Source organism: Choloepus didactylus, chromosome 7 (genome assembly GCF_015220235.1).
Source record: "Choloepus didactylus isolate mChoDid1 chromosome 7, mChoDid1.pri, whole genome shotgun sequence".
Classification (NCBI taxonomy): Eukaryota; Metazoa; Chordata; class Mammalia; order Pilosa; family Megalonychidae; genus Choloepus; species Choloepus didactylus.
The window spans coordinates 90553915-90566650 of NC_051313.1; the positions used below are offsets into that span (position 1 = coordinate 90553915).

Below are 12736 nucleotides of genomic sequence, written 5' to 3' on the forward strand. Positions count from 1 at the left end.
TCAAAGCAGCAAGAAGAAATGCAGGAAAATTTGTGATAAATATAAACTTTACAAATCTGTACAGAGTCTGTGAGTTTCTGGTTGTGTCTTCTTGCTCATTTTGGTGGGGGTAGGTTGCTCATTGGACAGGTTGCCAGGATGGGGGAGAAAGAGGTCCGTGAAAGGTGTGATAATCAGGCTACTGCTTTTTCCCTCTCTCAATTCTCAAAGCCCAACAGTCAAGCACGTGGACTTTGGAGAATAGTGGAACTTGGGTAGGACTTCAGTTCTGACAATGGCAACCTAATCTTGGGCAAAATTTTCAACTTTTTTCTAAGTACCAGTTTCCTCACTTCTCAGATAGTCTTCCCCTTTCAAGGCTGATCAACGTTTATGGCAAGTTCTTATCACAAGCCTTGAAATATAGAGGTTCATGGAGACTTTCTAAATGCCACAAGGATTATAAGGGGTGGACTTCAAAGGTACTCAGACACCCTGGTCCATTTTATTTAATAGGGGTATGTATAAGCTGAATCTTAAAACGGTTCTAAATTTTAAAAGATGTCAAACATTTTTTAAAAAGCAAGTTTTTCTTAAAACAAGAGAAACTGAAAGATGAAGTTCATTTAATTCACTAGTTCACGTAAAGCTGGTTATAGATGGGGCTTAAAGACTCAGCACGGCTCTGGATCTACTAACTCTCTGGATCTACTAACTTGTTGAAAACTTTTCTCATTTTCTTTCTTTCCTTAAAAGGAAACTTACCAGTATATCCATACTTTCCCTACTCTCCAAAATATATCAGAGTCAGACAGGAATTTAAAGACCTGATTCTAACACTTAGTAGCCCCTTAACCCGTCACTTGTCACCACTAATAGGAGAATGTATCTGCCTTGCCTATCTTAAAAGGGTATATATTTCAATTCCAATGCAATATGAAGAATTTTGAAGTAAGCAATACAACACTATTACAAAGAAACTATTAACTAGCTAAAAAGTGGTCAGAAACTGACTTCAAGACTTTTTTCCACTGGCTAACTCATTCTTCTTTACTTGTATCTTACAAAAGAAATCTGGTGCCTGATCAAACAGCCCCCAAACAGATAAATCAGCAAAAGCAGACCTACTGAAAACATACATAGTTGAAATAAAAAATGAAAAAAAATTCTTTTGTAAAATCTCAGCAACAATTTCTTCATAATGTTGCAAAAGATGACTGACTGACCTTAGATTTTGTTTAGGAATTAAGTGACTTTTTTCCTAAGAAGTTAATTTCCAAAAGAAAAATAGACCAAAGTTAAACAAACCTTTTTTACATACAAGTCCTCTGTTTCAGAACTTTTATAATGGTTAACTTCAGAGGACAGAGGAGGAAAAACCAATGTTGCAAACTGTTGCAAATTAGACAAAATGTTTAGTTTTGAATCCTTTTCCCTCCAGTGAGTATAGCAAGGTGGATTCAATTTCAAATCTATTTTTAACTCTAATCTTTACACGCCAGGAAAACAACCATAATCGTCTTAATTTTGTGCAGTCATCTACTTTTCTTCATTAGTACAGGTTAAGTAAAAAAACTGGTTTCTGTTTTCTTTTTGTGTCAAGTGTTAGCATCAATTAGTAGTTATAGCTTTAAATTATAGCAATCATTACAATAAGTATTTTAGAATGTAAATATTTTTAGATTTGGATTAACAAGAGCCTTCCTGTGCTTTCTATTTCAAGCAAATCTGACATATGAAACTGTAGAGTTACCCTAAAAACAAATTAGGGTTAATTACATATTTCACAAAAAGATTCACAACACATTTCTCTTCAATAAAAAGTTTTGTGATTTTACAATGATACTGAGTCAGTGTACCAAAATCTGATGATGTACAATTTTTCAGAAGCATACATATAAAGTGGGTTAGAATATAGGTGCACAAATTTTCAATAGTTCTAAATTCTAGCTTCTTCAGAACTGCACTTCTGATCTCAATAGTCTATAACCTATTTTTTTAAAAATTGTTTTTCCCTTCATCTAATGTCTGATATAGATAGCTATGCCTATAAGTTCTTGGTTGAGTTAGATAAGAACAATGTCTGAAGGTAATTAAAGCTTTAAAGAGGAAATTCTTTTACTACTGAATTTCAAATCACACACACAAAATAGGTGAGAAATTCTTTTATCATTTAGAATCAAAATAGTCCTTAAAATATTTACATTTTACAGTAAAAAGGATAGCAAAACACAAGATCATGTACAAGCTTAAGTATTCAAGTTTCTGAAGAGCCAAAAAGGAAAAGGAAAATAATGGCCTACTACAAAGCTGTAGTATACGGTAATAAAATGCCTTCAATGAGTGCAGATTAAAGCAATAAATGTACTCCTTGCTTCTGATTCTTGGTCAAAAACTGCTCAACTGAATGATTAGTATAATCTGATTATGAAGTTGCTTGGTTTTTGTCCTCTACAGTTTCTTTAAAAACAGTGCAATTTAAAACAAACTTACAGAGCACACATTACTCTCAAATTAGTCATTATATAAAGGACATTCACTAGAGGCAGTAAATATATTCCATAGTTAACCATATTTATCAATTAAGGAGTAAAACTAAAATTTCTAAGCCTTTATTGCATATTAATAAAACAAATCTTTGAATATACAGCAATGTAAAACTTTTAAAAATATTAAATTCCTACAACTAGGGATAGGTGGTATGAAGAAGGGATGATGAGCACTGGTACAGAGCACTGCACCAACACACAGAATTGGAGTTTATTGTTCTGCAAACCACCAATATTAAAAATGTAAAAGATGGCACAATCTGATCAGGCAATCTTATAAAGTTTTAAGATACAACATTTAACAGTTATTTAAATGTAATATTGAAACAGCCTGCAAATTTTACCTTTTGCTTTTAGCTCTGTCGGTGTGGTCCCTATCTTTGTGGTACCTATCCCTGTCCTTTTCACCTTCTCTATGTTTACTTTTCTCTCGTTCTTTGTCCTTCTCATGGTCATCACTTTTAGGTTTATCTGGTTTCTTGTCTACATTCCTACTATCTCTGCTTGCTTTTCCATCTGCTCCTCGATCACCATGTGATACCCGGGCCCTCTCTTTATCTTTGTGCCCTTCCTCCCTGCTTTTTCTGTCTCTGTCCTTGTCTTGGGTTCTGTCTCTGCGTCTATGCCTTTCAGATTCTTGCTCCCATTCCTTTTCATGCCGTTCTCTTTTCAAGTGGTGTGAATCACTATAAAATCTCTGGCGGTCTCCTTTACCCCTATTAAATTGCCTATCCAGCTGCTGTTGGTCTTGCCTACCCCACGGGTCACTATGACGTCTTTCTGGTCTCCGAATGTCTTTAACCTGGTAAAAATTTTGTGGGCCTATATACCTTGATGCTTGTGAAAGGGGGCCCATCATACGTTGTGGTTGACCTGTCAGATGAACAACAGGTGGCCAGGGAACCATGGGATTTTGAGCAAAGCCAAAGCCTGGAGGGGGGAGTAATGGGGGTGGCAAATGTGGTGGAAATCCAAACATGCTTTGTGGGGGGAAATTAGGAGGTCCTGGGAATGGAAATCCAGGGGGGCTAGACTTGAGATGTTGAAGGTTGGGCTGCTGTGGCCTCATGGATGAAAAGTTTGCACCCGTCCTAGGGCTGGTGCTTCTGGAGGTAAAAGTGATGCTTTTGGAAGGAAATTCTGATTGGCAGGTGTTTCCAACTTCAAAATGAGACGTTACTGCTGTTGATCCTCTTCGAAATGGGTGCACAGTTTCAATATTTTGCATTAAAATATCCTCCTGTAAAGGTTTTGTTTGTTCTGTTTGAGAAGTGTGCATGTTTTCTACAGAGGGTGAGTTTTGTGGAACTTTTGAATTATCACTCTGCTGAACACACGAGTTTTTCTCTACAGAAGATTTTTCTTCAACATTGATTTGTTCCGTTAAGTGCTCCTTGTTATGTGACAGGCCAGGTAGGGGGTGTTTTTCTCCATTCCGGCAACCATCACCATCTTTGCTTTCTGAAGTAGTTATCTGCTGACTTCGTCCTGCTGCTTGTCTAGGATCCCTTTTCAGGTTGATAAACTGTGGGGACCTTGTATTAGCAACAAGGTTTTCACTGCAACCCACGTTACCATCTGTGTTTCCTTTTCCTACATTAGACCTGCATGGAGAACTACTATTTGAAGTCCTGTTATCTTGCAAATTACTCTCTTGATCTTGCAGCAGCTGTCTTTTTAATGGCCTCTCTAAATTATTCTCCACAGTTTCCTCTTGTTTTGACTGAATGGATAAATTTGTTAAGAATGCTTCTGTAGAAACATCTGGTGGCTTACCTCTCAGACTAAGACTTGTCAAGGGCCCCGGAGAAATGGAAGATGGCCCCGCCACTGGTATTTCCTCTAGTACTACAACCGAATTACCTGCAGATTCTGAAAGATTATCTACTTTAATCTTTACCTCCTTGGCTTCAACATCAGTTACTTCCACTTTATCTATTTTCTCTGCTTTCAGGTTCGTTTGCTCATTTATAAATGGAATTTCTTTAAGAGTGTTTTGTTCTGTCACAGACTGAGCCTGTTCATATACTTCACCAGTAGTGCCCAAAAGGCTTTGAAGTATATCATCCACAGGAAGAGGTTTATTTGCTAATTCCAGAGTAGAAGGTTGATTTTCCCAGCCAATCAATACCCCAGGAAGAAATCGTAAAGGTTTTGGTGGATCCTGTTTGGTGACTTCTACTAAAGGTTCAACTGCTGTTGGAAGGTCTTCCTGAAGAGTCTGCTGAGGCTTATTTCTCTGCTTGTGTAATACAGTTGTAAAAGAATTAAAAAAATCATTTTCCTCCTCTGGTGCTTCCTCTGTAGAAACTTCTATTTTACTTTTTTTATCAGGGGGCAATGTCGTTGGTACACTTTCAGGAGCTTCAGTTGTATGACTAGTACTAGCACTAGCACTGTGCTGCCGCTTCAGTTTTTGACGAATAATTAAGCCCAACAATAAATTAGGTCTGTGCAGTTCAAGTCCTGTATAAAATCAAAAACATCAATCAACAGTCATTTTCAATCATTACAATAAATGGTTCAATTGTGCATCTATCTTACTACGGGCTATCAAATGGGTACCTGTCCCTCTCAAGCCATCTATAGAGGTCTGGATTCTAAGAAAGCAAGCTTTGTCACTTTGGTCCCATTTCCCACTTTATTTCAATAATATCCTATTATTAAAATGTATACCTACCAGGTCCATCAAAAGGCACAAGAGGGTGTGGAATCTTATCTGCAGCACCCAAAGGAATAAGGTACATATCCTTAACCTGCTTCATGTTGTTGGCAGCTACTCCATAGCGCTTTCTGCTACTGAAGTACGCAAACAGCAATGTGTAAGAAATTTGATCTTCTTCAGTTACTGGTGTGAAGCGAACCACACAAATTTCCTATTCAAGAAAAAAAGCAAACATTTAAAAACAAAACAAAAAAAACTAAAGAAAATCTTGTTTTAAATATCATTTCTCAATTAGTAATAATATATTCAATTTTATAATGATGTTACCAAATAACTTGGTTTACCAACTTAAAACCAGATGAGAATACTGAAAGGAAACAAGTCTTCAGGAAAGATCTTTGCTAAACTATTTATGGATTTTTTTTTTTTAATTTTTATTTAAAGGATTCCCATAAGAAACTGGGTCCCAAAGTGATTGACCAATTTGTTCAAGGTCACACGATTTGTCAGTAGCAGAGAAGACACTGAAATCCAAGTCTTCATACATGTATACTATTTTCTGATTTCCAATGCTATGACCTCAACAGACAGATGTCTGTGCCACTGGCACACTGGGATTTAATAGAACCAACCATGCACACCTACACACAAACACACAAATTCGGATAATCCATACTACTGGACTTGCACTTAGATATAAAGTGGAATGCCTGGATGGAAAGACCTCCAATTCTGTAAAATACATTTGGCTTATTCAGGAACTTTTTTGCTTCCCTGTGGGTTCTCGGCTTTGTTTTTGATAGAAAAGACATTCCTAATTTGGTATTAACTTGGTAGACTAAGAAATGGATAATTTTTCATGAAAATTTACACTCAAAATGGGGAGAGCCAGATTTGTTGTAAAGCCTAAAATGATGCAGGATACCAGAATAAACAAGTGTATGAGCTGAACTATGACTCTAAGACTTATAAAAGGTCTGTAATCCAGACCTTTTAGATTAAGAAAACACCAAAGATATATTATATATTATATATTATTATATAACTATTACAGGGTTCCAGTCAGTTCCAGATGGAAACAAAGTTTTGGGCAGTAATTTATGCATAGATTCAAGAGTGAATCTCAAAATGTCCAAGAGTAAAACCTCCAATTTTTATCACAAGAATATGACAACAAATAAATGCGGTAACTTTTTTATAGAGCTTCAAAGTTTATTATATTCTAACACTGTGCCAATTTAAATTCTAAAATCTATATTGGAATAAAAGTATTAATTTCACCTTTCCATTTTGAAGACTTCTAATCTTAAGAAAAAGATGAAGAAAATTAATGGCATTTATTGAAGATTTATTTATTGAATATCTGTAATACGCTAGGTACTGTCACCTTTGGAAGGGAAAACAATTTCTCCTAATGATTTAATTTCCTGTGTATGTACTGTTTAGTAAGTTAAAGAAATGACAGGAAACATGGAGAGAAAAGAAAAAGATAAGTATTAATGTGACAGACGCTACCAACTATCACCCACTATCAATTCTCTGTCTTTCCTCCTATCAGCAATATGAGGAATGTGTATCCAGACACATGGCCATCTAAAAGATGACGTCTTCCAGCCTCCCTACTAGCTAATTAAGTGTCTACATGACAAGTATTCTTGCCAATGGAAGTTTCAGGAAGTGAAGTCTTGCCCTTAAAACTGGACATGCATTCTTCATTTCTTCACTTGGTGCTGGTGAGTCAGCTCTGACCATGTTTGACTGATGAAGTCAACAGTCTTGGGAATAGCAGAATAACATGAAAGAAGGAGCCTGGTCGCTGTATGAGCTTGTAGAACTAGTGCCAACTAACAACCCTGAACAACTGGTCTACCTAACATAAGAAAAACTAAACATCTATATTCTTTGAGCCACTATATTTCAGAGTCTCTTGGTTGCAACAGCTTAGCATGTACCCTAACTAAAACAACTGTCTATAAGTTAGGGCAAGGCAAATTCCAGAGTGAATCTTAACTTACTCTAAAACATTTCTTCCAAAACTATGACAGAAGCCACAGAACAAGCATAACAGGGAGGAAAAAAAACAAGGAATGCTGGGTTGTTTCGAGCCTCAGCAATTGGCTTTGGATCACTTTCGTAAAGTACAGCATGTAGTTTTAGAATTTGTATTGGCTCCCTTTCCCAGAGGACCTTGCACAAGAACTGATTGGTTTACTTCCGAATGTTCTTCCATGGTGGTATAATGAAAAAGGTTTTCATTACCTTGGTTCCTGATGCTTTTATTTTTTCCACATAATCCCAAACTGTCTGAGGTGATATCCTGCCACCTACTTGAATACTATCTGGTAGATCCTATGGTAAAAAATGAAAGGTGATCAATGAATAGAGAATATCTTTACTATGATAGTCATAATTCACAAAAGCTTAGCGCTAAGATTAATTTGAAATGGTAATAAAAACAAGTAAATAAAAAATAATGAAATGCATCCAAGAATGTAATATAGGACAGGGATGGCAATTAAGTTTTACCTCAAATGCCAACTCCAACTGATGTAGGTAAATCCCCAAAATACTGCTATTAGGAAAAAATCTAAGGTTATGACAGGTTGGAGCCGGAAAGACAAGCACAGGAAAGGAAGCAGTGGCAAGGACTCCACATTAGCAATCCAGGAAAAGGCAGAACACATTTCAGAATATCAGGAGAGACTGTTTTTCCATTTATTTATTTGTTTGCTTATTTATTTTGGTGGTAGTGGGCAGGGATATGGTTATAGGATTTATTAACAGAGCATTTTCTTGCACAGAAAAAGAATGACATTGTTATAATACAGGATTTACTATTTTGAAAGCACAATCTCTCTGAAAACAGATGATACAGTATACATAAAACAATTAAGAACTGTGCAATTAAGATCATTTAAAACTTTAATTAGTATGTTACTATTTTTTCTATGAAGACTGAGAAAAATCATAACAGGCATAATTAAATAGTTGTTACTAAATTCAATTAAGCTTATTTACTACTTTCAACATTTTACTTGGGATTTTAGACCTAATCACTCTAAAAATAAGTAAAGGTAGAGTTTTGGAAAGCAACCACACAGAATCTGTAGCTCAGGGAGGAAAATAATAATTTTGTTTAAAATCAAAAGGGTTTCATAGTTCTGGACTTTAATCTAAAGGAAGAATCATCTTTCACTGGGAGCAAAGACTCAATTTCTCATCAAATTTTTTCAAAAAGAAGAACATCATAGGACCAATTAATTATCTTACAAATTCCACATTTTAAAGTTATTGTTTACCAAGCAAACTACTGTAAAAGTAATAATCATGTTGTTTATTAATCAAAATCACAACTGCTAAAGAAATAAACTGGAAAACATTAGATTAGCAACATTTACTGAATTAAACTAGTTTCAGCCTAATCCAAAGAAACGTAAAGTTATGTTAGCCTTAAAATGAACAGACATATGATTGAGGTTTTTTTGAAATACAGAAAAAATTTTTTTTAAAAAAATCTGCTTTTATGGTCACCAGACTGAAAATGAATGAAAAAGTAAATGTTATATATGCACATAATTAATAATAAAATATAACCTCCCCATAAATATAGCACATATGTACTGATTTATTTTGTCTGCATACACAGAAAGATACATATTTTCTTCAAAATAGTTTTTTAAATGTCATACTTCCTCAATTTTCATAACATTTTTATACACAGCTGCAATTTTCCACCAACACTACATGACAGTTCCTTTCTATTCCCTCAGATATTAAACCAACCAAGGGCATCACTGCAGCACCTATAGTTATTGATCTCATGAAGATGCCAATTAGCTGTAAAGCTTCAACTCCAGTCTAAACCAGAGTTTACAGAAATAGGCAGTCATGAAGCTAAGAAAATTTAAGGGGTGGGAGAATTAGAAGACCTGTTTAACAATGAAAAATCTTCCAGATGGGTTAAAACTGAAGGCTGTGTCTCTAATGTAAGTTTGTATTTAAAGAAAAAACTTTACCCTTGCAGACTCTCATTAATTTTAAATTTTCTGATACAATGAAGCATAGCTGAGAAAGAGTGCAGGTCATATGGCTAAAGTTTAAAACTTTAAGGCACAGTTTCCCACAATTCCAAAAATCTATTTGTGAATTCATAATTCAGTTAAATGAGTTAAGAATCATTGTTATAATAAATACTTTCATTGTGAACCAAATGTTTCCTGCCTATTGCTTTCAAAAATACATATTCGATCCCAGGCATAGGAGGGCAGAAATTCACATACCTCTGTCAAGTACTCAGGGGAGCCAGAAACTGGATAGGCTTTGGTAACAAATTTTGCCACAGAAGGCATGTTGATAAAACCTTTCCAGATGAAGTTCAATCGAGCCAAGAAAGTAGACTCAACTTCAACAGTTCCAGGCATCTCAGGACTGAAAAAAAACACATTAAAAAATTAGCAACCTACAATAGCTAGAAGGAAAGAACTGAAATGGTGGAACCGTAACACAAAGCAGCCTTTGAAATTTGTTCTACAGCTACTTGTTAAATTGTAATTTGAAATCTATATCTTTTCTTATATAAGTTATATATTTCACAATAAAGAAATAACTGAAACCATGGTACCATAACTCATAACAACTTTGGAAATTTCCTATATATTTACTTGTTAAATCATACTCTGAAAGATATTACCCTTGTGTATATATGCTGTATTTCATAATAAGGAAATAACTGAAACTGTGGAACTGTAACCTACAATATTTTTTGAAATTTGCTAACTACTTGTTAAATTGCACTTGGAAAGTTATCACTTCTATGTATATGTTATATCTAACAATAAAAAAATAAGATTTAAAAAAAAAATTAGCAGCCTGAAGATATGCTCACAAATAAAATCCATTTTCTACTTAATCGTCAGTTAGTTCTATTTTAGCATGTTGTGCTAAATGTATTTACGTTGATGTTGAATGTATTATGTCCCTCAAACACCATTACCTTTGATGCAATCTTGTGGGGAAGACACTTTAGTGCTGATTAGATTGGAATTCTTTTGAGTGTTTCCATGGAATGTGCCCCACCCAACTGTAGGTGATAACTCTGATGAGATATTTTCACGGAGTCATGGCCCCACCCATTTACGGTGGGCCTTGATCAGTGGAGCTATATAAATGAGCTGACTGGCAGAGGGAACTCAGTGCAGCTGTGAGTGTTCTGAAGAGGCACTACAGCCAAGAGGGACACTTTGAAAAAAGCACAGGAGCTGCACATGAGAGACAGTTTGAAGACGGCTGTTGAAACCAGACTCGTGCTCCGGAGAAGCTGAGAGAGGACAGATATCCCAAGTGCAATTAAGAGTGACATTTTTGGGGAACTGCAGCCTAGAGAGGAACGTCCTGGGAGAAAGCCATTTTGAAACCAGAACTCTGGAGCAGACACCAGCCATGTACCTTCCCATCTAACAGAGGTTTTCCGGACACCATTGGCCATCCTCCAGTGAAGGTACCCGATTGCTGATGTGTTACCTTGGACACTTTATGGCCTTAAGACTGTAACTGTGTAACCAAATAAACCCCCTTTTTTTATAAAAGCCAATCCATCTCTGGTGTTTTGCATTCCGGCAGCATTAGCAAACTAGAACACATCAACAAGGCTAAAATTTGTAAAGGATAATAAAGGGTTTATATTTTCACTTTACAAAATTATACTCGCATTTACAGTTACGTTTTACAGAATTATTCTTCTTGGCTTACGTCCAGAGAAGTGTAAGCAATTTTTCTTTAACAAACTAATACCTGCCTCTTGGAACCAACATAATTAAAAAGAGTTTTAAAAGAGATGTCTCCAAACAATCCTCTAAATTAACTTAAAGAGTCTTATTCTTTTGTTCCAATTAGTTTAGAGTACAGAAGGTATGGTCACTTTCTCAAAAGAAAAGTTCCTAAGAAATATGTAACATTTCTGATTTTGAAGACCTCCAAGTAAAATTTGGCAAAAGTTCTAAAATCTTTACAGAGTTATCACTAAAAGAAAATTACCGTGGAGTAGGAGAAAATGTTGACTTTGGAGACTCTTGTTTCTCTTCTTCAAAGAATTCAGAACCCAAAATATTTGAAGTTGAAGATAATGCATCTGCTATACTTTCTGCTTCATTGTCTGAATGTTTACGAGACACTCCAACAACGACTTTCACTTTTTTTGGAGAAAGATCATCTACAGGTGGTGCCATTCGACCTAAACAAAGAAGACACCAAAATAAAACATTTTTGTAAGCTACAATTTCTGTATATTGATTTATTTTCACTTCCTAAAGATATTGTTTCCTAGATTCAATTTGTTCTGGGGTAATTTTAAACTATCATCTTTTTTCATAATGAGTTATATTACTTCTGTATTTAAGAACCAATAGGGAGGATCTTCGGGGGAAGATGGTGGAGTAGAAAGATGCAGTACTCACTCCTCCTCCAAAAACAGCTGGTGGAAGGGCAGAAACTGTCTGAAACAACTGTTTTGGAGCTCTGGAGACCAGGGGAGCACTGCAGAGTCTCCAGGAAAGAGCAGGACAAAGACACTGGGAAACTATGGTAAAAAAAAGAAACTACGAGTAAATCACTCTGCAGCAGCTACTGGAGGCCATTCCCCACTGAAGACTAGCAGCCTTGGGTCTGGTTCCTGGCTAGCTGCTGTGGACAGAAAGGGACATGGAAGCCCTCTTCCCCAAGAATCGGGGGGTGGAATGGTATGGCCAAATACTGATCATGGCTTTTGACTGGCAAATTCGAATTGCTGGGTCTCAGCTTTGAACTGCAGTTTTGGCCTGCCCAGACAGGGATGACCTCAACCACTGTTTCAACCCTACCCCCAAGAGGGGCAAAGGTGGTGACAGTTCAAAGGAGGGCCTCCTAAGGGCTGCAGGGAAAAGTTTGCTGAAGTGCACCATCTGCTGGGCAGGCCAAGAAAAATGAAGCTTCAGGGAGAGGTCAAAAAAGCTTTCTGGCATCTTTCCTGACCCTCTACCTAGGGCTCTTTGGAACTGGTCTGTATCACCTTCATGGGTTCCTGGCCCTGTTTGGGCTGGGAAATACTGTCTTGGCAAAAGTCCTCTCTAGGGTGATCCTCCTCCCAGAATCTGCCCTCCAGGCAAAAGCACCTAGAGACAATAAAATTTTAAAAAAAAAAAAAAAAAAAAAAAAGGAAACTATAGGGGCAAAACAAAAACAAACAGCACAGATCAAGACTCCTAGAAAAGGAACAGAGAAAAGGAAGCTTTCCCCAGGGGATGAAACAACTGCACAATAAGTCAATCTTAAAAACTGTACCACCTACCCAGGGCAAGAATCAGATAAAGAAGAGCTGAAAAAATCTGATCAATAAAACACAGCAATTATAAAGGTTTATAGTAAGTTGAACAAAGTGTCAAAGAAAAGCAGTAACACAAGGCCAATCTACAATAAAATCCCAGGCAAGAGTGAAAAACCAGACCTTCAGAGTAAAGTCATAAAGACAGTCAGTCCCTAGATACCAGCAAAAATCTACTAGCCATGCTAA

General features: G+C 36.3%; 1 protein-coding gene across 4 annotated transcripts in view; it reads right to left on the reverse strand.

Annotated features, from left to right (window-relative positions):
• Positions 1-2129: 2129 nt before the first annotated feature.
• The window catches only part of PHF3 (PHD finger protein 3), a 102624-nt gene continuing 92017 nt past the window's right edge, over positions 2130-12736 (reverse strand). For all 4 annotated transcript variants that reach the window (XM_037842402.1, XM_037842399.1, XM_037842400.1 and 1 more), the window contains 5 exons: positions 11227-11422; positions 9474-9621; positions 7453-7542; positions 5209-5404; positions 2130-4994 (listed from right to left, as the gene is read on the reverse strand). In XM_037842402.1, the coding sequence (XP_037698330.1) occupies positions 2869-4994; positions 5209-5404; positions 7453-7542; positions 9474-9621; positions 11227-11422 (2756 nt within the window). In that variant the 3' untranslated portion in view covers positions 2130-2868. The remainder of the gene's footprint in view (positions 4995-5208; positions 5405-7452; positions 7543-9473; positions 9622-11226; positions 11423-12736) is intronic.